This window comes from Crocodylus porosus, unplaced genomic scaffold (assembly GCF_001723895.1).
Source record: "Crocodylus porosus isolate Cpor-Errol unplaced genomic scaffold, CroPor_comp1, whole genome shotgun sequence".
In the NCBI taxonomy this organism is placed as follows: Eukaryota; Metazoa; Chordata; order Crocodylia; family Crocodylidae; genus Crocodylus; species Crocodylus porosus.
The window spans coordinates 33,131,610-33,155,328 of NW_017728886.1; the positions used below are offsets into that span (position 1 = coordinate 33,131,610).

Genomic DNA, 23,719 nt, shown 5'->3' on the forward strand with positions numbered 1-23,719 from the left:
CTCCCTTTGGGCTTGGAGGATCGTCTCCTTAAGGAGCGACCACTCTCCTTGGACACCTGGCTCCCCTCCCCTCTGGGACCTCAGTGCTTCCGTGAACATTCTCCTTAGCTTATTGAAGTCCGCCCTCCTGAAATCTAGGGCTGTTGCCTTGCTGCAGGCCTTTGCCACCTTGCACTGGATGGTGAATTCTAGCAGGCGATGATCCCTGTCACCCAGGTGGTCGAGCACCCGCAGCCCTCTCACCAGGTCGTCTCCTGTGGCCAGCACCAGGTCCAACAAGGAGTCTCCCCTGGTGGGGCTGTGTACGTCCTGAGTTAAATGGAGGTCCTGCATTCTGGCTAAGAACCTACGTGAGCGGTCAGATCTGGCTGACTGCTCTTCCCAGCAGATGTCCAGCAAGTGGACTATGACTAGTCCCCCATGACTACCACATTCTTTGACTTCGCTACCTCCGTGAGCTGACTTAAGAATTCCTGGTTGAGCTCTTCCCCTTGGTTGGGAGGTCTGTAGTAGACCCCCACCGTTAAATTTCTTTCCCCTCAACTGCCATGTATTCTAACCCAAAGCACTTCAGAGTGCCCCTCCTCTGATTCTTCGTTAATTGACAAGGATGGGTTTTCCTCCTTAATATAGAGTACCACGCCCCCACATTTCAGCCTATAGCCTATAGCCCTTGATATTCACTGCCCAGTCATATGCTGAGTCCCATCATGTTTCAGTGATCCTCACTACATCTGGGTTGGTGTCAGCTAGCAGGAGGGTGAGTTCCTCCTGCTTGTTTCCCATACTATGAGCATTTGTGTAGAGGCATTTGAGGCCTCCTGTGGATGTGTGTACTGGCCCCCTACTTTCAGCATTACTCTGGCCCCTGCTGCTTACCTGTGTATATGTTTCACTCGTCGGTCTAGGCTGGGCTGTACTTGTGGGTGTTGCTTGGTCTGGCAGTCCGATGATTCCTCCACCCTCGTCTTCCCCTTCCCCCAGTGAGCCTAGTTTAAAGCCCGCCAGAGGAGGTCTGCCATCGTAGAAAAAAACACATGCTTACCTTTAGGGGAAAGGTGGAGCCCATCCCATACGAGCATGTCTCTTTTTGTGATGGAGCTAATCCATATGTTAGCCAATAAGCTGTTTAAGAAGTTTGAAGTAATGTGGAAAGAGGCCATTGTTTTGCTAACTGTGTGATAAAGTTGGTTATCAGTCCCTGTCTGGCCTGCTTATCTATCAGTTTGCTGCAGACAGTATGATGAAGCAGGGAGGGAAATTGAAAAGTGTGTATCATCAACAGATGCATGCACTGCATTCCCCCCCCCTTGCCTCAGAGTGCTAGACTGGAGCTGGGAGCTGGCAAGACTCCCGCCCTTTGAACAGCCAGAGGGGAAAACCTGGGACCATGCAGGCAGACCTCCCTAATGAAAGAGTCCTGCTAAGGCCTGGCCATGTCCCCCTCAGCTTAGCTCCCTGCAGAAGGGAAGGAAGGGCTGCTCTAGCGCCCTTCCAGCCCCCCCCCCCTAGCTTATAGCCCGAGCCACTGCAGGCATGTGCCTGAATTTCCTCGGTCTAGAGAGAATGTCTGTCTGGTTGCAAACCAATTCAGCCAAGCCAGATTAGACTAGCCTGCAAAGATTGAATCAATTCGGGCTTAGGCCTTTTGAAGGTCTGTCCCTAACCTAAAAGAGTACCCTGGTAGCCTGGTACCTCTCTTGCTCTGTCTTACTTTGTCTCCAGCCCTAGCTCCTTTGCCTGTGAGCTTTTTAACTTCCTTTGGGCCAGCCAGTTATTCACATTAGCTGGCCCAGTCCTCTGGGTAGGCCTGCAATTAGCTTTCTCCATCAGCAGCTGGGCACAGCCTGCTACAATGCCCAGTCTGTAAATTTAGAAAAACCACGTAAAGCAGGGATTCTCAATGGCAGTGAATTCTTTCTTTCCTAAAATACAGAGAATCTAAAGCAGATTACGTTAGCTCATACTATTCTCAGCACACCAGCAGCTAAATATTATCAGATTTTTTATTTGTTTTGTTTTTTGACCATCACCAACAAGTAAGTTTTAAGAAGAGATTTGAAGGAGAACAATGAAATGGTTTTGTTGATTTTTTTTTTTTGAGGAATTTCTTTCAAGCATACGTATGGGGGGACACCTAGGTAAAAATGTGAAAGTGCTCATTTAAAAATTGAATAAGTGGACAGTGGAGACTGGAATCAGTTGGGGGTCAAAATCAAGCTTAATAGTGAATGAGAAATGATAGGTAAAAGTGAGAGGCTGAAAAATATGTTGGAAGTGAAGATAAGTAGCCTGTGTTTGGGATGATAGTGAAGGGAGGAGCACTAAACGGATGAAAGAGAGAGTAGTGGGCTAGGAATATACACTTTACACCAGCGTTCTGAATTAATAAGGGGCCATGCAAGGAATGGTAAAATTTCATTTTCTAGGAAGAGAGGACACGATGCTGTTGTAACTGAGGCCAGATACGTACATTATACTTACCATGTGATAAACAATGTGCTCTATACTTGTAACTGAAGAGATATTCACCACACATAGGCCACTTAAAAATGTCAGATCCTGGTCTAAGACAGATATGGATAGATGTATTATCAGTCTAATGCATGTTAGGTTAGAGCACTCTATTGAACTTTTGTGCCAGATCCCTTTGTGACATAAGTTAGGTCACATTACACCAGCATCCTAGGGGTCCCTTCCTGGGTGGCATGCTAGCTTTGGCTGGTGCTCATCTGCTCCGGGCCAGCCCCAGCTCCTAGGCTGTCACAGAGAAGAGGCAGAAAATGCTCTGTCTTCTCCCGGTGCAGCTGGGTGGGGGCTGGGAAATGGAGCCACCCTACTATGCAGGCCCCCAGCTTGATGGCTGAGGGTTGGGGGCGGGGGGGGGGCACACTGGGCTGGACTCACATGGCAGGAGGACTCTGTTCCCTCCCCTGTCCCAACCTTCTGAGAGCTGCAGCTCAGAGCCACACTTGGCTCTTTGCAGCACCAAGAAATGGGGGCTGGGGGTAGAAGAACTCTGCCATCTGGATATGACCTAAACACGGCCCCTCACAAAACCCAAGCTAGCATAGCTGGAGAGGGGTGTTGAAGGGCACATGGCAGAGTGCTCCTTCCCCCAGCTAGCAGGGGGGTGGAGCTGGGGAGAGTGGCTGTGTTGGTTAATCTAGGGTGGCTGGCTGCTGCGCTGGGCTCAGCATACTCTGGTAGCCTCCTGAGTGTCACCAGCCTGCTGGCCTCAGCCACCAGAGTTAGGCTCCAAGACCCCACCCACACTGAAGGGTGAGCTTCTGTTCTGTTTGCTCCCAAATTAACCATGGGCACGTTGACTAAAGTGCAATACTTAAAACACTTCTACCTTGGGCTTTTTAGACATCTGTACCTAGCCAGAGAGACATGGTGAAAGCCATAAGAGAGACCCTGTGGCCACGTCCAGATGAGTGCTCACATGCGTTTCACCGGAGACAGATAGCAGTGCCACATTGCTGCTACTTGTCCCCAGGGAATGCTTGTGCATACATGCTCTGGGATACAGCATGTTGCCCTGGGTGGGGTAGAGGAGTCTGGAGCCAGTGTCTGGACTGGCCCCAGCAACCTCACCTGATTTCACTGGGGCTTCCTGGGTCTCCAGTGCTGGCAATCTGGCGTGCGGAGCCTGGCCAGGAGCCAGAGCATGGCTCTGGCTGGCCAGGCTCCGGTTTCAAGTGGTGCATGCTGATGCCATGTGTGCCACCCTGCTTTTTTTAGGTGTGGGTTTTTTTGACAGCAGTACCTTCCAGTGTCAATAAAACCTGCCACGTTGCAAATTAGCAGAGCAGCAAGCTCCTGTATATGTGGTGCATGTGGTTTGCAGCCCCACAGACAGGTCTGTAGCACCACATGCCATGTGTGCGGGCCTTTATCGGTATGTTTTAGTTGCTTAGTGCTATGACTCTCCAAACCTCTAAGGTGTTGGTAGCTTACCAGGAATACAGGGATTTGGTAAAGGCTGTTTAGGCTCTGTGAGCTTCAGCACCCATTCAGTCATTTGAAGTGAAATGGGTCTTTACTATGGCAGGCAAGTAAAGGAAACATTGCAAATATCCTAGGTACAGTGGAGTAGATGGTTATAAGGATTGCATTGGGAGATTAAATAGTAATGAGAGCTCTGTCAGTAACTGACTTTTCATTTTTTTGCCTAAAAACTGGGAGGGGGGGATACTTGGTGAAAAGAAAATTGAAAAAAAATTGCTTTGGGATGACCAAAATGTGTTGTATTTGAATCTTTTTAAAGCTTTAATATGATGTATATTTATAATTATAATTTATATTATTATTTTGTAGGTAATTTTTGAGATGTTCTTTCTGAATGAAAAATCAAAATATTTCATTTAAAATATGTTGAAGCTAAATATTTCAACTTTTTCAAAATTAAAAGAAATGTGTGAATCTTTTCTTCAAATTCAGTATTAATACATGAACCTGAAACTACCTGAACAGTTTTATCTTCCGTGATGTATTTCTAAAGTAGCTTCAGATGCTGTTAAAAAACAGCCCCCTCTCCACCCACCAGCAGTAAAATGCTGCTAGACACTTCAGTCTTTAGAAATGTAGATCAGTGTGGAAGGGGCAAATTAATGTTATGCCACACTGGTGCTAAAAATTGGTATTTTTGATTGCTCTGTCTGCCTTATTTAATTCTTCTTTATCATTTTTATTATGACAGTACTTAAGTACACCCTAAGTGACACTGGGGTTCCATTGAGCTAGTCACTGGTACTGTGAATATATGTATAGCCAATCTGCTTTTGGAACTGGAGAGTGATATTTAATCTCCTGGAAATGTATTAAATGGATTTTCCATGATTCAGAAACCAGACATTTTTAAAAATCTTAGGAATGTATCTCTAGAAATAGAATCCCAATACCCATTGATTTAATGAGATATTTATTAAAAACTTTCAGAGAAATTTATAAAAATTATAAACAGTGTTAGCTCAAAAGCACAAGACAGTTTTATGTTTCCTATGCTCTTATTGAAAACTTGCAATTTAATCATCTCACAGATACAAGGGTATAGTTATACTTTATCTGAATAGGATAATATTTATTTCGTTAATATTAATTTTTGTGTTGTATTCTTGATATGTTAAAGGAACTAAAAGTCCTAGGAATGCAATTCAAAGGGCTTCCCTTCCATTTTTGATTATTGTGCTGATAGCATAGCCATGAAATTTTTTGCAGTGTTGTTGGTAACTGCCAGTGTGATTGAATTGCTTTTTACTTATAGAAAAACCATTCTATCTCAGTGCTTACCATGTACTTGTACACTCTTTGAAAAAAAAAATCCCCTCAAATCCCAAGCTGCGGTCCTGAATTAATTTTCCTTATTTCAGTGCTGTGTACCTTAGCCCATGAGAATAAACGTTAAAATGGCACAGTCATTTCAGATAAATCAGTCCGTTGATTTTAAATTAGATACCCAATGAAATCAAGAGTTGCTGAAGTAAAACTCTCTCTTTTCTTACTGAGTTTTTCAGCTAAGAATTGAAAACTCCTGCAGTACTTGTGATCTGCTCATAGTATTGCTACTGTGCTGTGAAAATTTCTGTAGGCAATTCAAAAGAAGTACTTTCATCTTTAACCAGCAACACCCCTGCCACTTAAGTCCTGGGGTCTCTCCTGTGTGAGATACTGAACTGAGAGTTATGTCATTTCAGATGCCCTCTCTCGGGCAAGCTTAAATGTTACTGTTCTGTGAAGCGGTGTCGTGTGTTGCAGTGCCTTCAGCCCAGAGATATTTGGGGACATTGCTAGAGATAGCTTAGGGAATCTAATGAACAAGTGTGTCAAATTGGTGCTATCTTTGGCTCTGTTATGGAGCTGAGAGACTAAATGTGATAAACTGCTCTGTGTATTAGGAGCAAAAATGAGACCACCAAACTAATTTTTATTTGCAAACTAATTTGAGCCCAGCTCTTCTGATGCACAGAACTCATGATTTTACTTTCTTTGCTACATAATCCCTGTCTATGTTTTTTAAAAGGCTATATCTGGCAGAGCAGCAGTGTTTTGGTAAGGTGCCAGACAGCATTCGCTCTAAGCTGTGTGGTGTGCGTGGCTGCTCAGTCGCATGTGCCATACAGGTTAGAGAGAATGCTGATGCCAGACAGTTAAACCAAAATCTTTGGCAAGAAATATTGAATGGACAAGTAGGCAAATAATGGTTCTTAGTTTTTGGATGTTTGCAAATAACTTTTAATAGCATGGCATGTAATTAGCTTGCTAAAATAAAAATAGCTTTTTTTTTTTACAATCAGTAAAGGTGTTGGTTGTTTATAACCAATAAAGGTAAGAAATGGAAGCATGGGTACGAGTCACTTGAACAGAACAGTGTTGTGATGAATATGTAACATCCCCCCACACACTGAGTTGTATATTGTGTGTGGGGGGGTGTTACATATTCATCGTGACACTGTCCGTTCAAGTAACTTGCACCCATACTTCCATTTCTTACCTTTTATTGTGGTGTTTTATGCGGGCAAGATGGTCCTGTATCTGGGCAAAATATGTAAAACCCTCTGGCCTCGTTGGCCAGAGGAATCAGAAGATCCTGCAGGCATATGAGTAAGAAAGGGACTGGACCGTGGCACTCCCTAATTGGAAAAGGTTGGGAGGATGTCACACCAGGTATTTGAGAGCAACTCAACTAAGGTTTCTAGCTCTTTCTCCTCGGCCTGCTGAGAGCTGCACAGCTGAACTGGGAGTCAGACAATCTGCTCCCTATGTGGGTCTCCCCCACATTTTCACTACAGAGGCAAGCAAAAGGTGCAGGATAGGAAAGCCTCAGGTACAGGGAGAGAAAATCTGTCTCAGAGTCTGAGATTCTTGTTTCCTCTTCCTTCCCCCCCCTTTTTTCTTAAATGGGTTAATGCCATGGGGGTATTAATCCCTGGAGCAAACTGCCCAGGAATGAGTCTTGGCAGTTATTGGCCCCTGTGTTTGGGAATTGTAGTGTCTCAGCATAGTGGTATAGCTGAGACTGGATGTCCAGGCTATAGCCATAGGCCTGGCCCATTTTGCTGTTTCACAGCTCTTGCGTTTCAGCCTAGCTGTATGGCTGAACCCCAGCTGTATGTTTGGCTGTCAGATTTGGGCCAGGGTAAAGCCTGGCATTGTTTGAGCCAGGGTGAGACCTGGCACTTCTCGTTGTTGATCCAGGCCTCAGTGAAGTATAGGCCTGGCCGACTTTTTGTTGTCCAGCCCAGGCCCAGTGAGATAGGCCTGGGCCTCCTTTTGTCCCTTTTGTAGTTTATGTCCCAATCAAGCAGTATGGTTGGATGCTAGTTGTAGTTCAGGCCCAAGCCAAGATAGGTCTGACATTTACTTAAGTTCTTTTGCAGTTTTCTGCCCAGCAAAACAGGGTTTAGGACTAGGGATTTTGGGGTGTGGTATGCTGATGAAAACTGCCCCTCAAAGTCGCCATGCAGAAGTGGAGGTTGGTGCTCTGCCACATCTCCAGGAGCAGTGGAGCCCCTTGCAATGCAGACAGACCCACACTCTCAAGTAGCTCCCCATGGTGCAGTGAGCCCAAAGAGCAGCTCGTAGGACTCTCTGGTGTGTGTCCCCCTCTCCTGCCCATTGCTGAAGGGCAAGTACAGGGGTGCAGGCCCCAGGAACTGCCCATTGGAGAGCCCCAAGTCCCAGACTGCCTGGGTATGGGTGAAGCCTCCCCCAAGAGGGTGCTACCTATAGGCTTTGCTTTATATTTAATAGTGTTTTAAAATTATATTTCATGTTTTCTTTGGTTTTATTTTGGTAATAAATATGGATGTTTGTGTTTATACTGCTTGTGAGGAGGGTTTTTTTTGTTTATGTGTGACACCCTAGTAATTTATTTAGTGTTTTCCAGGTGGTCTGGGTGGGGCTCAAGCCAAGGTAACATATTTTTATTACCCCAAAATTGAACCCAGCTCTTGTTGCTGTCAACTGGTGCCTGGCAGAAGGATTACAAATATATAAAAAATATTTTGTATATATAGATTAATGATGTACAAGGGTAAACGGTGGTTTTTGTTTTTTTTTAAGTCCTATTGCTGTTGAGTTATACTAAAGCTTTGATGACTTTCTGCCAGGAAGTCTGGCTGTCTATTAGAACCTACTGTTTATGGTGCAGTGTTTCCTTTCTATTTTTTAGCATAGGCACACATCTGAAGGTTTTGGTGAGTGCAGGTTTTTTGTGGTTAAAATATGCTGTACTAAAACATTTGTTATGATCTGTTTAGTGATAGAGTAAACAGTGGCAGGGTTTAATTACAGCTTCATTCACATTAGATTTAACATCTCTGGTTTGTTGTTTGCTACTGAGATATTCATGTAGATATTTTTCTTTTATATCTACCATTTTCCCACTTGCTGTTCATATCTTATTAGAAATAAGTTAAACTTGTAATTGACCATGACCCTGAAGGAAACTGATTTTCTCTACTACTCCCTTAGAAAATGTAACTTTGGCATCTATTTCCTTTATATAATGAGCTCTGGGAACCCTTCCATGATCCCTTGATATGTGGTGTACAGAAGTTTGTTTGGGAGCACAGTATAGCCTTGCAAAAATTAGAATGAATGAATGCAAGTAAATCAATTAGTGATTATACTAAAAAGGATAAAAAGGATATGTTATGATATGGAAAACCACAATGAAGATGTAATTACTGTTGCATCTGACCACTGGGAAAAAACATTGACCACTGGTATGTAAGAATGTTAAATAACGTAATGTTTACATACTAGGCACTTGAAGCGGGGCCTGATAAGAGTTTACAAAAGACTAAATGGTGAAGAGAAAGTAAATAGAGGTTTATTATTTATTATCTATCACAATACAAGAATTAGGGGTCATAAAATGAAACTAATAGGTAGTAAATTTAAAACTAACAAAAGGAAGTTCTTTTTCACATAGCGTGTCCTTAAATTGTGGAACTCTTGCCACCAGATGTTGTGGAAGCTGATAGTTTAGCCAGATTCAAAAAGGGATTGGACAAATTCTTGGTGGAATAGGCCATAAGTACCTATTGAGCACAGGAGTTAGGGATACAGCCTCTGAATCAGAATTTCTTGGATCTTAAGGGTAGGTACAAACATTCAAAAAGTTCAAGGCAGAATGGATCTAAGTTATGCAGTTTCTGTAAATGGCATAGTTTAGTTGGTTGGGTAGAGTGTGGTGCTAACACCAAATTTGCAGGTTTGTTCCTTGGTTGGAATAGATGATCTCTTGAGAACCTTTGCAGCCTTACTAAACTATGAAATACCTGTGCAGATTGGACCTTCTATGTCTCAGTTTGGGAACCAACAATGTTTGTTTGCTCTTGACAATTTGGAGCTTATCTATTAAACAGCAGAAAGAAAGCTCTTAAAACCTTGAATATTATAAATACACAGGGGAATTCTCTTTCAGGATTCCAGTAGGTTAAGAGCCATTGTTATTTGCCCCTTTGATAAATACTTCACATGGCTATAATGAATATTTTTACTGATTCATAAATGTTATTAAAGCCCCTTGTCCTTTAAATGTTTTCTTTTCTTTTCTGTTTATTATATACCTACATCTCTTATGTTTTCTATATAGCTGTGGGCTTTATTCAGAATATGAATGCGGAACCTAGAGATTTTTCATGGATGGGAGTGTTCTTAGAATTGTCTGGGAACACTCCAAAGTCATGACCTCATTTTATCTGTAATAAGAGGAAAATGCATATGTTAGAATTACAGAGGGAAAGTTCTATTTAAAAAAAAGCAATCCAATTAGCCTTATAATATATCCTGGTTTATTTTAAATAGGATATTTTCCCATTTTCCAGTGGCATATGCATCATCAGTTTCAGTGGCTTGACACAGAAAGTGTTGATTCTGAGGCTACAAATCATTTCAGTATGTGATTATATCTATCTATCTATCTATCTATCTATCTATCTATCTATGTCCATAAGAAAAGTAGATTATATTTTCTTCTGGAGTGGTTATGTGTATTTGCACACGTATTTATGTATGTATGTGTTTTACTTTATTGTACTGTATTGAGTATTTAATGAATTTGTGCATGATTAATATGAAACCATTTTTTTCTGGAAGGTGTACCAAAGTTTACATTTGTTGTATGCTATATTTGCAGTCTTAAAATTAAATGTGAATTGTCCAGAAATAAACTGTTCTGGTTTTCCAGTAGAGCAAGTCTTTCCTTTGTATGCCTTATTTGGATGGAGTAGAGAAGTAATGTGATCATGGCTTTGGAGTCCATGTTATCTAAAATATTACAAATGGGCAGTTTTCCCATAATCCTAGGATTCACATCGTCCTTTTAGGCCAGTTAATTTAATTAAATCACCTCTCTTATGAAGTTACTGAATGGTAGTATTTTAATTAAATATATTCTTTGACATTTAAAAATAGTTGACTTGACAAGATCATTTAATTACACTTTATCTGTAGGAAAGCATTAGCTCTGCTGAGAGTGATAGCTAGCAAGGCCATTTGTAATGTCTTTCAGTTCACTCATACTGAATTGTTCAGATAAAGACCATCAAGTGTTGCCTAAATAAGGAAGAAGCTCTGCGAAGGTTAAGCTCAGCACAGGACGCAAGAAGAGCATAGGTCCCAGGCACACCGAAGAATGGAAACTGATTGTTACAGCTCTTGACTTTTTTTTAAATGTTGTTTTATTGTGTTTCTTCTAGTGCATAAAAATGAGAGTGCCTGTCATTCAGCATTTCAGGGTGGGTGAGAGTGAGGAAGAGGAAGATGAGGAAGAAGAAAAGGTTAGTGGTAGTCAATCACTTATATGAAAGTTTTTATTTTTCTCTCTACTATTTCAGTTCAGTATTTGGTTTCTTTTTAGGTATTCTGTAAGCCTGTTATTGAGGACAGAAACATGGAATTGGCTAAAAGATGCACTGAACTGATAAGTGATGTAAGTTTTATTTTCATTCCTTTCTTTTGAAGGTGTAATATTTATTTTTTGTTCAAAATCCATAATTTTGGTATTATTCAGTATTATCCAGTATTATTATTTTTGTTCAAATGTTTACAGCGTAGCTGCTGATGTCGGTCCAGTCCTCTGAATATCTGTCTTATGTATAAAAACACAGCATAATAATACAAAAAGGTGGCTTATATACAGCCCTTCTCCCATTCCCTTGCACCTTCACCACATTTTTTCCTCAATAGCCTGAGAAAAAAGCCTGAGCTTCACATCAAGCATGAAAAATCATAAAAAAACGCAGGAGCTTAATGCCAACATGGAGGGTGTTGCAAAACTCAGGCTGTGTTATAGAGGACATTCTGGCAGCAATTCCCTGTCTGAAAATGATCTGCAGTGAGAATGTCTGCTGATCTCTACTGTGGTATGGGAGAAAGACAATGTTATGTGTAGGGTAATCCTACCCTGAACCCTTTAATATATTATAAGTTAAAACAAACACATTATATTACCTACTCAAAAATGAACCGGGAGCCATTCTGCATGGTATGTATTGGACTAAATCTCAATAGGTAACATTAAATACCTTTGTTATGTGATAAAACTGCCGAACTGTTTGGCATATTATTCTTGACCTTTATATATGGGCAAATTCTATTAAAATGTTAGAGTATCTTTTAAGACTGTTTAATTAAAAATTCTTAACTTAAAACAAGTATAGAAATCTACTATATATGTTCCCAGGGCATAAACAGCTTGGAGTAGTTTCTTAGCTGGTGAAACAAATAGAGCTATCTCATATTAATGAAGAAACATCAACTTTTCTTTGGCTAAGGTTTAAGTTTTATTTGCTTTTTGTCTTTTGTTGAAATGCGCACCCCAGAAAGAGCTTTGCCACTGTACACTAACTGGGGAGTTGTTTTTAATTAGCAACAGTTAGAGTGACTTGTCTCCTTCATGGTCTGTTTAAGATGGAGACTGGCAGCTGGCAACCTGTTGCTGGTGAGTTGGAGACTTGCATGAAAAAATGCTTTTTCCAGCTACTCCTGGACTAAGACATTTGGAAGTTCATTTGTAGACTGTAAAGTGAGGGCTAGATCAGTCTTGGGGCTTTATTAGTCAAAGCTATTAAGTGTATTATCTTTCCGATATTAAAATATGCAAAAAGAGGACTTTAGTGGATGCAGGAAATTCATTACTGTGGGAAGTTTATCAAGAAATAACAGCTATCTGATTGAATGGTAGTGTATGTGGAATGCTTAGACACTACCATGCTGGGTAGGGATTATAACTTGACAAGATTAAAACTTTTCTAGTCTGTGGGCTGTCTGGTAATACTTAAATCTTTGTATGGGGGTCTGGTGAATATTGAATACAGTCTTATCAGAGGCTGGTAAAATCATTACTGAATAACCTTAAGGTATTTTGAGAGGGAATACAGGTTATTAATATTTTTATCAATGATATTGATGGCTATCTATGTGTTGATTTTGGAAATGAACAGCATATGTCATAAATGCCTGTCAAGTCATATAAAAGCTGAAAAGAAAGTAAAGATGAAGCATTAAGCTGACCTGAAAAACATTTAATTTTGCTATCCCACTTTTTTCTACAGTTTTCCCTTTTCTCATGCTAAAACAAAACCCTCTGAAAAGTGCTAGTAAATTATTTGTTTTAATTAAAAAAGAATATATATCTCTAGGTTTTGGTGCTGGTTGCTGCTGATAATTGATAAATACTGTAGCTGTGCTGTTCTCTCTTGCTGTGTAAGGAGTTAGAAGCTAAGGTGAATAACTGAGTGCAGTTGGGGTCTCTCAACCTTGTAATGATTCACAGACCTGGCTTTTGCTGGAAGAGTGATGCATTCAGTCTAGAAGCACATGCCAGATTTTCCCTGAGATTTGTGAAGCTTAAGTAACTGTGCCACTTATGCTTTTGAAGTGATAGTAATGTGTAATGGTCCAGAACAAATATAATTTCAAATAGAATTCACTTTGTTAACATACCAAAAAGGAACCCACTTTCTGGACTGATCCAATTCTTTCTGAAATCGGTGAATGCATTTCCACCAGATTAATGGACATTTGATCAGGTCAAGAATGGTACAATTTCTTCCAAGAAATCTACATTTGAAATTTCAGCATGATTAGTGTACCCAAGAGTTAAAATCTACCCTACCGTCACACTTTTCAGGAATGGTGGCAGAACCTCTTTAGGCTTCCTTCAGTTACAGTGGATGCATGTCACCGTGAGGGTTAGATTGATATTATTTCATTCAGGCAGTGTTAAGTTTGGAAATAATGCTCAATGCATAGCGGGAATGGGTATGTAGTATGGAATATGGCTTTCATGTTCCACTTTGCTAGTTATTCCACCATATTTGTAGCCCTCTGTATCTACTTCTCTGTAAACTTTTGCATAGACTATGTTTTGTTTGCACGACTTGTTTATGGAGGAGCATTTAATCATGTAAATATACTAATGAACGACTGTATTCATCTGACAATGAGTAAATTTGTGACTGAAAAAAGTGCCGTGCTTGTGTGTGTGTTATACATATGTATATAATGGCTTTATATGACTTAGTTTTCCCTTGGATGACCTTGTAACAGTGCATGTGTCCTTGTGCACAGGGAGCTAGTTTATTGTCCCTCTCTTTGCAGCGCTGCCAGTGCAGCTACTCCATCAGAGTTCAGCATCTGGGTTACTCATGGCTTGGGATGGTATGACTATTCTGTGCTCAGTATGCATTCTTTGCATTCTGACTCTAACCTGGTGTTATGATTTTTAAAGCCTATTGCAGTCCTTTCTGAATTTTCTATTATGATGTACCTATGTTCATGTGTCATGTGCTGTTAAAGGGTTCCCACTATTACATCTGAAATTGGCAGGTGCTTGCTCATGGTGCCTGTGTTTTCACCTTTCACTCCAAACTGATCATCTCATTTAATCTTTCCCTACTAAATTACATCTTTTAAAACGTGTTTTCAAAATTATTACTTTGATTGGCATAAGCATCACCTTCTTTTCCAGTCCCTTTGTTTTCCACATTTAAGTTGGACCCATTTCATTTGTTTTTATTTGTATTTTATTATCTCCTCTTCTGTTTTCATTCTGCTATACAAATGTCCTTCATGCTGTTGTAAAGAGTGAAAGAAGCTGTTACACAACTAAAAATATCATTAAGGAAAGCATCACACCCCTTTTTGTAAAAGTGAATTACCTTATCTCTTGAATCATGATAATGAAGTTCATATGTTTATGTTACCAGTGTTTCTTTGCAACTTGCAGCAAATTCACTTTGAAAATAGTGCTATTTATTCTAACTTTACTCATCCTTTAGTCTAAATTGTAGTTCTGTCTGATTCAGCATCTCTTTGCCATCAACTGAATGTTAAGATTAGATCTTGACAAGGTTAAAAAAAATTGATCCGTTCATTTTTGGTTGAATGTGTAGCACACTTATGCACTATCCCCAGCGAAGGAAGTAATCCACATTACTTAGGATGGCACTTTAAAGACCCTAACTCTTAAAATGTATTCTAGGGCAGCATTAGGAAATTCTTTTGTGATACCTAAAACAAAATTTTATGATGGTTGGCTGAGACCCTTGCCTGTCATGCTGACTGGTATTGTATCATTGTTTCTTGGGCTAGGGACAGACATTCAAAAAGTCTGAGCCTGAATTGATTCAATCTTTGCAGGCTGGCTAGGCTAAATCAGTTTTGTAACCAGACAGACATCCCAGAAATGCAGGCACGTGCCTGCAGTGGCTCAGGCTAGAAGCCAGGGTGTGCTAGATACCTGTTGATTCAGCACAGACTGTAGCCATCATGTGGTCTGCTAGATAATACACAGACACCTCCTCAGCAAGGCAGAGGGGAGTGGGGAATTCCTGCTTAGGAGGGCATGGGGAGGGGGAGGAGGGGAGATGCAGCAAGGGAGCAGAGGGGTGGGGCCAGCTCTGCCGTGAGCAGAGAGCCCTGCCCAGCCCAGAGAGTATGCCGAGATGCTGGAGGAGTCTGATTTATCTTAAACCAGCAAGGGGTCTGGGACAAACACTGCATAAACTGATTTGAGCCAAATCAGTTAAGTCTGATACTATATTCAACCATGTTTATCTCAAACCAGTTTCAGCCATTTTCAAACTGGTTTATATGCACTGAACATCTGTTCATATATGTATAACGTCTGTCCCTAGCTTTTTAGTTCCCCTGTCTTCCAGAATCAGTCACTTACCTCTTGTCCTATTTTGTAAGCAGTTTGGGGCAGGAATTGTCTTTTAATTTTGTTTAAAACATAGCAGAATGGGATCCTGGCCCATGTCTGGGCTTCTAGGCCCCTGAAAGATGATAATATAACTGCAACTGGGATCACAGTAATTTTATTGTACTAGGGGCACTATTGTTCAGGGGCACTAGTAGCTATACCAGTGCAAATAATAATGTTGATGAACCTGCTATAGCTCTTTTATGTCAGTCTCATGGGTTTTAATCCAGAGGTACTGGGTGTAATCCTTGCTGTTGACAACCAAGCTTTACATAATTCTAGAAAGTAAATAATTAATTTCTAGATTTAAGGACAGACTTTTAAAGTTAGATTTAAGTTTGCAGACATGCATTTGCTTGCATTTAAATAAATGGCACAAATATTATGCAAAGGTGGCTATCCTCTAAGTACACAGAAATTTATTCATAAAATTAAAAGTTTTCCTATTTACATGCACATTGAAACTGTATTTTTAAAAGGGAAACAATTACAACAATAATAATTTCTTAAGGGCCCAATCCAACTCCCTTTGAAATCAATTCTGTTGAAGTTAAAGACTTGCATCAACTTCAGCAGAAACCTATTCAAGTTTTGAGTTATAAGATTCAGTTGTTTGTTTTTTTTTACAAGAAGCTGATTTATTAAGAAAGGGAATTCAATGCTACAAACTACAGAAAAAACAGGTCCCTGAGTTTGCAAAGGAAAATGTGCACTTGTACAATTACCTAAACCATGGTTGAATATGTGACCTAATTATAAAAGGCTATGCACACTTTAGCAGGACATTCGAACCAAAATTCATGAAATAAATGAGGCTATCTTGTACTTTATTGATGGTTTGGGTTGGAGCACAATGGTTTGCTTTGTTCAGATCCTTTTGAAACTTTTCTAATGTACACATCTATGGTTGTATCTGAGGTTGAGTCTGAAAATGTGTGAGTTTGTGTGAAGAGGTGCAAAAAAATTGTTAAATTGAAATTGCTTTTTGCTACAAAGAACCTATGGTAAAATCCATAATGATACAGAAAAGTATACATTTTTATAAAATGGCTTTGAGTGTTGCCATATTTACTCAAATACAAAATGACCCTGAATATAAGTTGACTTCCCCACTTCCCACCCCGGTGATTATTAGATATATGGAAAATGTATACATTTGTTATAATTTTCCAGGCATATAATCTAACTATTGGAGGTTTGCCTTCAATTTTTTCCTCTTACAGCAATGAAAAAAAGATCTGAGTGTGGTGGGGAGTCAAGTAGTCTCTTGGCCTTTTGAGCCCCCCATCTTCTTCCCCTTGCAGCCCTTCCCCCCCATTTTAATGTCAGATTGCACTCTCCCTGAATGCATGGAAGTGAGGAGCAATTTTGAAAACATTGGCTTTGAAATAAATGTGCCTGTGGTAATTTGCATATAGGCAAATTACTGTGGGTCCCCATAGACTTATTTCATCCAGAATTGATACATTTTACCTTTTTTGAAATGTTTAACCCTTTTTAGTGCAGATATAAACACACTTTTAAGCAGCACTTTTGTACCTACTTATATTACTCATATACAGTACACACTATTCATTATGTTAGTCCAAAGTCAAAAGGCTCATGATTTAACATATAGTTTATTGGGCTGGGCCCCAACCAAGTCAATGGCATTTGAAGTCATGGAGTCCCTATATTGTAGCACTACTCAGTATGTGTGGGTACTCCAGATGGTCCCCACAAAGGATCCATGTGGTATTTAGCCCCCCCATTCATGATTGGAACCAGGAGTTTTTGACAAGCCGTGGGATCTTCCAAAAATTTCTATGCAGATGAAGCACAGGGCAACCTTGTCTGGCTCCACTTTGTGGAGGGTAGGGCCACACTAATCATATACAACAAAAGTGGGGGGTTCTGGTTGAATTGTTTGGGGCCCCATTTGGTGTTGTTTGCCAAACATTTAAGGCTGCTTAAAAATGGAACTCACTGGAAATGGGAAAGAAAGGTGCAGCTCAGGTGTGGGAGTGAACAGGAAGTTGAAATGTATTCAGTGTGGTGGCTCACCACGACTTGGAAACAGCACTAAGGGGGACTGAGCACAGTGGGCAATGCCATATATTTATTTGGATAAGCTGCAGTAACATATCCCTATAGTAGGTTCCTATCAGCCTTTCAACCTTTTTGGCTAAGATCAAATATAGCAGCTGGCTCTTTCCCTCCCACTGCTGGACAGATATTGCAGTACCTCCAGACCCAGTGCCAGTTCCCTGCAGAGGGAATACCTGCCTGTATTTTAAAGGCGCGCGCGCACACACACACACACACACACACACACACACACACACACACACACACACACAAAAAAATCCCATCAGGAATAATTGGAAATGGGAAAGAAGGACAGCTGTGGGAGTAAAGAGGAAATATATTGAGTGTAATGGCTCACCATGACTAAAAAGGGTTAGTGCTGAGGGGAACTGAGTGCAATGGTCAATACACCATATCTTGTTCAGGTGGGCTGCACTAACCTATTTTTGTGGTCGGTTCCCAGAAATGCTGGCTATCCTGCTGTTCCTTTGGCTCAAGTACATGAGCCAGATTTGCAAACTGGCTGCTGCGGAAGACACCAAAGCAGCCTGCTTCATGAAATATTTTACAGGGAACCTTCTGCAACTCTGGTGGTACATACTGCCCAATGCATCCAGAGGTCTGGGAATCACTGTGATTCTACAAGGTCCTGGAGTGTTTCTGGAACAGGTACAAATTACACAATGAGGCCCCAGCAACACTGACAAACTACCATAAGATGCAGAACATGGTAAAAGCAAGAGAAACACTGTCACCTGTGGGAGTACTCCCTGGCAACAGCTGCCAAGCTATGTGAGAGTGGATTTTCCACAAGACCCTGCAGAAGGAACACAGAGCTTTGAACTGGCAGGTAGCCCACTGGGCACTTCCCGTGAGGGTACTGAGACACAGTGGAGGGTTGTGGGAGGAGAGACCCAGTGGGTTGCCCCAGGCAAATCTGCTGGTGGGAAGAGAAAACAGTAGACCACCTCCTCTGGTCATATGCCAGGCAGATGTCTGGGAGAGTAAGAGAACTCCTCCAGATGGTGATAGTGGTCAAGACTTTGACCAGAGATGCAGTGCTATTCAGATACCTGGCCAAGCAGCAAGGGACCCTGCCAGCCCACTTCAGCCAGTTCATCTCCTGCTTCAGGAATGCCTTGTGGAAGACCAGGAACCTGCTCACGTACAGGTGCACAAACCTTACAGTTGAAGACTGCATCAGAATGGGGGTGAGTAAGCTGCAGCTGTACTATAAGAAGCCAGAAAGAGATGATGAAGAGAAGTTGGTGGAAGATGCATGGAAAAGGAAAAGAATGAGACCAACAGAAAGGAGGAAGGGGACAATGAAAATGATGAAGACTCAGGAGTGGTGGAGCCATGAAAGGACTGGGGAAAGAAACAGAGAGGTTGTAAGGGGATAGAGGGTAGAAAGGGGAGGGGAGGGGAAAGGATGGGGCATAGAGGTGGTTTGCATGATTGTAACTGGTACAGGAGGTGGAGACTAGCACCTAGGCATGTGGGCATGCAGGTGCACACTTGCAGTTATTGCAATGGGGATGATGATGCTTAACTAAAGATCTGTGTTATGGACTGTCAAATGAACTGTTCTGGTCATGAGATAGGTCAGAAAAAGTATAGGTGTTATATATATCAGTATGCTTACTTATAGAATCATAGAAAATTAGGGTTGGAAGTGACCTCAGGAGGAAATCTAGTCCAACCCCCTGCTCAAAGCAGGACCAGCCCCAACTAGATCATTCCAGCCAGGGCTTTGTCAAGCTAGGCCTTAAAAACGTTCAAGAATAGAGATTCAACCACCTTTCTAGGTGACTTGTTCCAGTGCTTCACCACCCTTCTAGTGAGAGTTTTTCCTGATATTCAACCTAAACCTCCCTTGCTGCACCTTGAGACCATTGCTCCTTGTTCTGTCATCTGCCACCACTGAGAACAATCTAGCTCTATCCTCTTATGAGTTTGTAGGCAGCCACCCCCCCACCCCCCCCCAGTCTTCTCTCCAAATGAAATAAACTCAGTTCACTCAGCTTCTCCTCATAAGTCACATGCTCCAGGCCCTGATCCATTTCTGTTGCTTTTCGCTGTACTCTGTCTAACTTGTCCACATCCTTTCTACAGTGGGGGGCCCAGAAATGGACACCATACTCCAGATGTGGCCTTACCAGTACAGAATAGAGCAGAATAATTACTTTCCTTGATCTGCTGGCAATGATCCTGCTGATGCAGCCCAGTATTCTGTTAGCCTTCTTGGCGACAAAGGCACACTGCTGACTTGTATCCAGCTTATTGTCCATTATAACCCCCAGGTCCTTTTTTGCAGAGCTGCTGCTTAGCCAGTCTGTCCCCAGCCTTTTAAAGTTAGACTGGTGCATGGCATTCTTCCATCCTACATACAGGATTTTGCACTTGTCCTTGTTGAACCTCCTAAGATTTCTTTTGGCCCAATCGTCCAATTTGTCTAAGGTCACTCTGAATCTCTAGCTCTATCCTCCAGTGTATCCACTACAACCCCTGGCTTTGTGTCATCCGCAGATTTGATGAGGGTGTAATCCACCCCATCTTTCAGAAAGTTAATGAAGACATTGAACAAAAACGGCCCCAGGACTAACCCCTGAGGCACTTTTCTTGATACCAGCTGCCAGCTAGACATTGAACCATTGATTACTAGCCGTTGAGCCTGACAATCCAGCCAACTTTCTGTCCACCTTACAGTCCATTCATCCAATCCGTTCTTTAGCTTGCTTGCAAGAATGCTGTGGGAGACCGTATCAAAAGCCTTGTTAAAGTCAAGGTATATCATGTCCACAACTTTCCCCATATCCACAGAGCCAGTTTTGTCATTATAGAAGGCAGTTAGGTTGGTCAGGCATAACTTGCCCTTTGTGAATCCATGATGACTGTTCCTGAACACTTTCTTGTCTTTTAAGTGCTTAGAAATGTATTCTCTGAGGATATGGTCCATGATTTTTCCAGGGATTGAGGTGAGGATGACTGTTCTGTAGTTCCCTGGATCCTCCTTCTTCCATTTCTTAAAGATGAATACTGTAGTTGTCCATTTCCAATCACCGAGGACCTTTTAAAGATAATGGCCAGCAGCTCTGCAATCACATCAGCCAACTCCCTCAGCACCCTCATATGCACTGCATTTGGCCCCGTGGACTTGTACATGTCCAGCTTTTCTAAATACTGTAGTCCATAACCTGTTCTTTCACCACTGAGGGCTGGTCACCTTCTCCCCAAACTGTGCTGCCTGGTGCAGTAGTCTGGGAGCTGACCTTGCCTGTAAAGACCAAGGTAAAAAAGGCACTGAGTACTTCAGCCTTTTCCTCATCATCTCTCAGTAGGTTGCCTCCCCCATTCAGTAAGAGACCCACACTCTCCCTGCTCTTCCTCTTGTTGCTGATATATTTGTAGAAACCCTTCATTACCCTTCATGTCCCTTGCTAGCTGCAACTCCAATTGCACTTTGGCTTTTTGACTTCATCCCTGCCTGAGTAATATTCTTATACTCCTCCCAAGTTGTTTGTCCAAGCTTCCACTTTTGTAAGCTTCCTTTTTGTATTTAAGCTCACCAAAGAGTTCTCTGCTAAACCAAGGTAGTCACTTGCCATATTTGCTATTCTCCCTGCTCATTGGGATGGTTTGTTCCTCAGTAAGGTTTCTTCAAAGTACAACCAGCAATCCTGGACTCTTTTCCCCCTCAGTAGGGGTGATGCGTAGGGGGTGCACATGCACCCCCTGAGTGTGGCGGTGCACCCCCTGCAAAAAGGTGCCTACGGATGGTCACCACTCACCACTCTACTGCTGGTAGCATCTGCAGGCAGTCCACGATCGCTGCTGGCTGCTGCCAGCGGTGCCTGTGCTCGCTACTCCCCACCCCCGGCCAGTGCCAGAGGCATCTTCAGGAGCTCCCAGCTTACTACTGCTGGGCTGTGGCTGTGTGCTCCTGCCACCACCAGCGCAGCTATGTCTCCCCAGCCACTGGGGGGCATATACCGTTCATGCCCCTCAGACTGGCCACCCAGGGATCCTGCTCATCAGATCCCTTAGTGAGTCCAAGTGTGCTTTTCTGAAGTCCAGAGTCAATACCCTGCTGCTCTGCTTTCTTCCTTTTGTCAGGATCCTGAACTCAGTTGTCACATGGTCACTGCTGCCCACCTTGCCCCCTACTTCTGCATCCCCTGCCAATTCTTCCCTGTTTGTGAGCAGTAGACCAAGAACAGCATGGCCCCTAGTTGGTCTCTACAACACTTGCACCAAAAAGTTGTCTCCAATACTCTCCAAAAACTTCCTGGATTACTTATGCACTTCTGTATTGCCCTCCCAGCTGATGCCAGAGTGATCTGAAATCCCAGGGAAAACCAGGGCCTTGATTTGGAAACCAGGGCCTTGATCTGGAAACTTCTGCGAATTATCTGATGAAAGCCTCTTCTACCTCATCCTCTGGCCTGATGGTCTATAGAAGACACCCACCACAATATCACCATTCTTGCTCTCCCCTCTAACCTTAACCCAGCAACTTTCAACTGGCCTATCTCCAGTTTCATTCTGGAGCTCTGAGCAATCATGGAGTTTACATACAGTGCAACTCCTCCTCCTCTTCTCCTCTTCCTGTCCTTCCTGAACAATTTATATCCATCCATGACTGCTTCAGTCATGCGAGCTATTCCACCAAGTCTGTTATTCCAATCACATCATAGTTCCTTGACTGTGCAAAGACTTCTAATTCTTCCTGCTTGTTTCCGAGGCTCTGTGCATTCGTGTACAATATGGGCCATGTATTTTATAGTCAATGTTTATACTCAGTATATGTACTCAATATGGGCCATGGTTTTTTTCAGTCATGCTCAGTTTTGGCTTCATTTAATCAGACTTATAGTTCATTTCTGTCAATGAGCACATGCTGCTTTTGGCAGCAGTTTAATGTATTTAGTAAAAGTTGGGTAGGAGTTATTCAGCAAGTGGAAGGAGACAGTTCAGGAGCGTTCTCACAATGGTTTTTCCTGTGGTGGACAGGAAGATGATCTATCCATAATTTCCACATTCGGACTTGTCTCCCTTCTTGAAAAATGTCACAATCATAGCATCCCTAAGGTCATTGGGGATTTCCTCATCATTCCAGATCCTTAAGATGAAGGCATAGAGCTGTAATGTCAGCTGTTCTCCCTCCCCCCACTGCCCCTTAAAGATTTCAGTGGAGATTCTGTCAGATCAAGATGCCTTGTCATTCTTCATTTGGTTGGTAACATTCCTCACCTTGTCAAGACTTGGACAGATTCCGAGATCATCTCTGGCTGGCTGTTGTGGGATGAAATTGAGAGCGTTCTTGTCAGCAACAAGAGTCTTGATTGAGAAGGTTTTCAAAATGCTCCTCTAATGGGTGTGTGTTGATGTCTCCCCTTTCTTTGATCAGGTCTCTTCCATCCTTAGATCTCAAGGGGGTTGGTCCTTGAGGGCATCCATATATGTGCCAGACATCTTCTCTGATGGAGATTAGCATGTTGGAGTAGACTTGACTAATAGAGTCTGCTGGACCGTACTAATTAATCTGTTCCAGCAGCCTCCATGTCACGTCTATTCAGTGTCCCCATCCTTCAAAATGGTGGTGGGGGCACTTGAACTAAAGCTCATCAAATGAGCTTTAGTTCAAGTGTCCCCGCTGCCATTTTGAAGCATGGGATGCTGCATACACATGATGCTGCAGCCACTTTATTTAGAGTGGCTCTTGGAGCTGCTCTAATTACAGTGTCTCTTCCCCCTTCCGCTCCACAGCATGTGTATAGACACTGTGAGTGTTCAGACCATGGATGGCTTTGGTGGCACGCATATGATGGATATACACGAGATATTGATTTTTCTTGGCCTTGTTTTCCATCCATCTGTTCCTCATATCACAGGTCTTTCTTTGGACCTCTGCCTTGGCTTGTTGGAGATTCAATTTCTTTTTCTTGCAGTTGGTGTCATTCTGCCAAGCACAAAAGGCTTTTGTCTTGTGGCTGATCAACTCTGGGATCTCCCGGTCATTTGTATCAAACCAGTCTTGATGTTTCCTGGTAGAGAATCCAAGTGTCTCTTCCCAGGTGCTGCTGATGGTGGACTTGAAGCCACCCCAAGTGCTGCCGACATTCTCCCATTGTTGTTGACTGGAATTCACCAGTTTTTCATTGAGGCATTGGTGAAAGAGGTCTTACTTGATTGGGTTCTTGAGTCCTTCAGTGTTGATCTTTTGTTGGCATTGCTTCTGATGCAGCCATCGTTTGGGAGCCAGTTTGAGTGACATAACTGAGCGGATAGGTTGGTGATTGTTCCAGCAACTGTCAGCTTCTAGCAGAGGTCAGGTGATATGGACATCTTTGTGATCCTGGGCATGAACAGTGTTGTTAATCAAGTGCCAATGCTTAAATTGTGGGTGTTCCCATGGTGTCTTGTGCT

The 23,719-nt window shown here is 42.2% G+C and overlaps 1 protein-coding gene across 5 annotated transcripts in view; it reads left to right on the forward strand.

Moving 5' to 3' along the window:
* Window positions 1-10,614: 10,614 nt before the first annotated feature.
* The window catches only part of NEBL (nebulette), a 164,964-nt gene continuing 151,859 nt past the window's right edge, over window positions 10,615-23,719 (forward strand). For all 5 annotated transcript variants that reach the window (XM_019532267.1, XM_019532276.1, XM_019532299.1 and 2 more), the window contains exons 1-2: window positions 10,615-10,793; window positions 10,874-10,945. In XM_019532267.1, coding sequence (XP_019387812.1) covers window positions 10,722-10,793; window positions 10,874-10,945 — 144 coding nt within the window. In that variant the 5' untranslated portion in view covers window positions 10,615-10,721. The remainder of the gene's footprint in view (window positions 10,794-10,873; window positions 10,946-23,719) is intronic.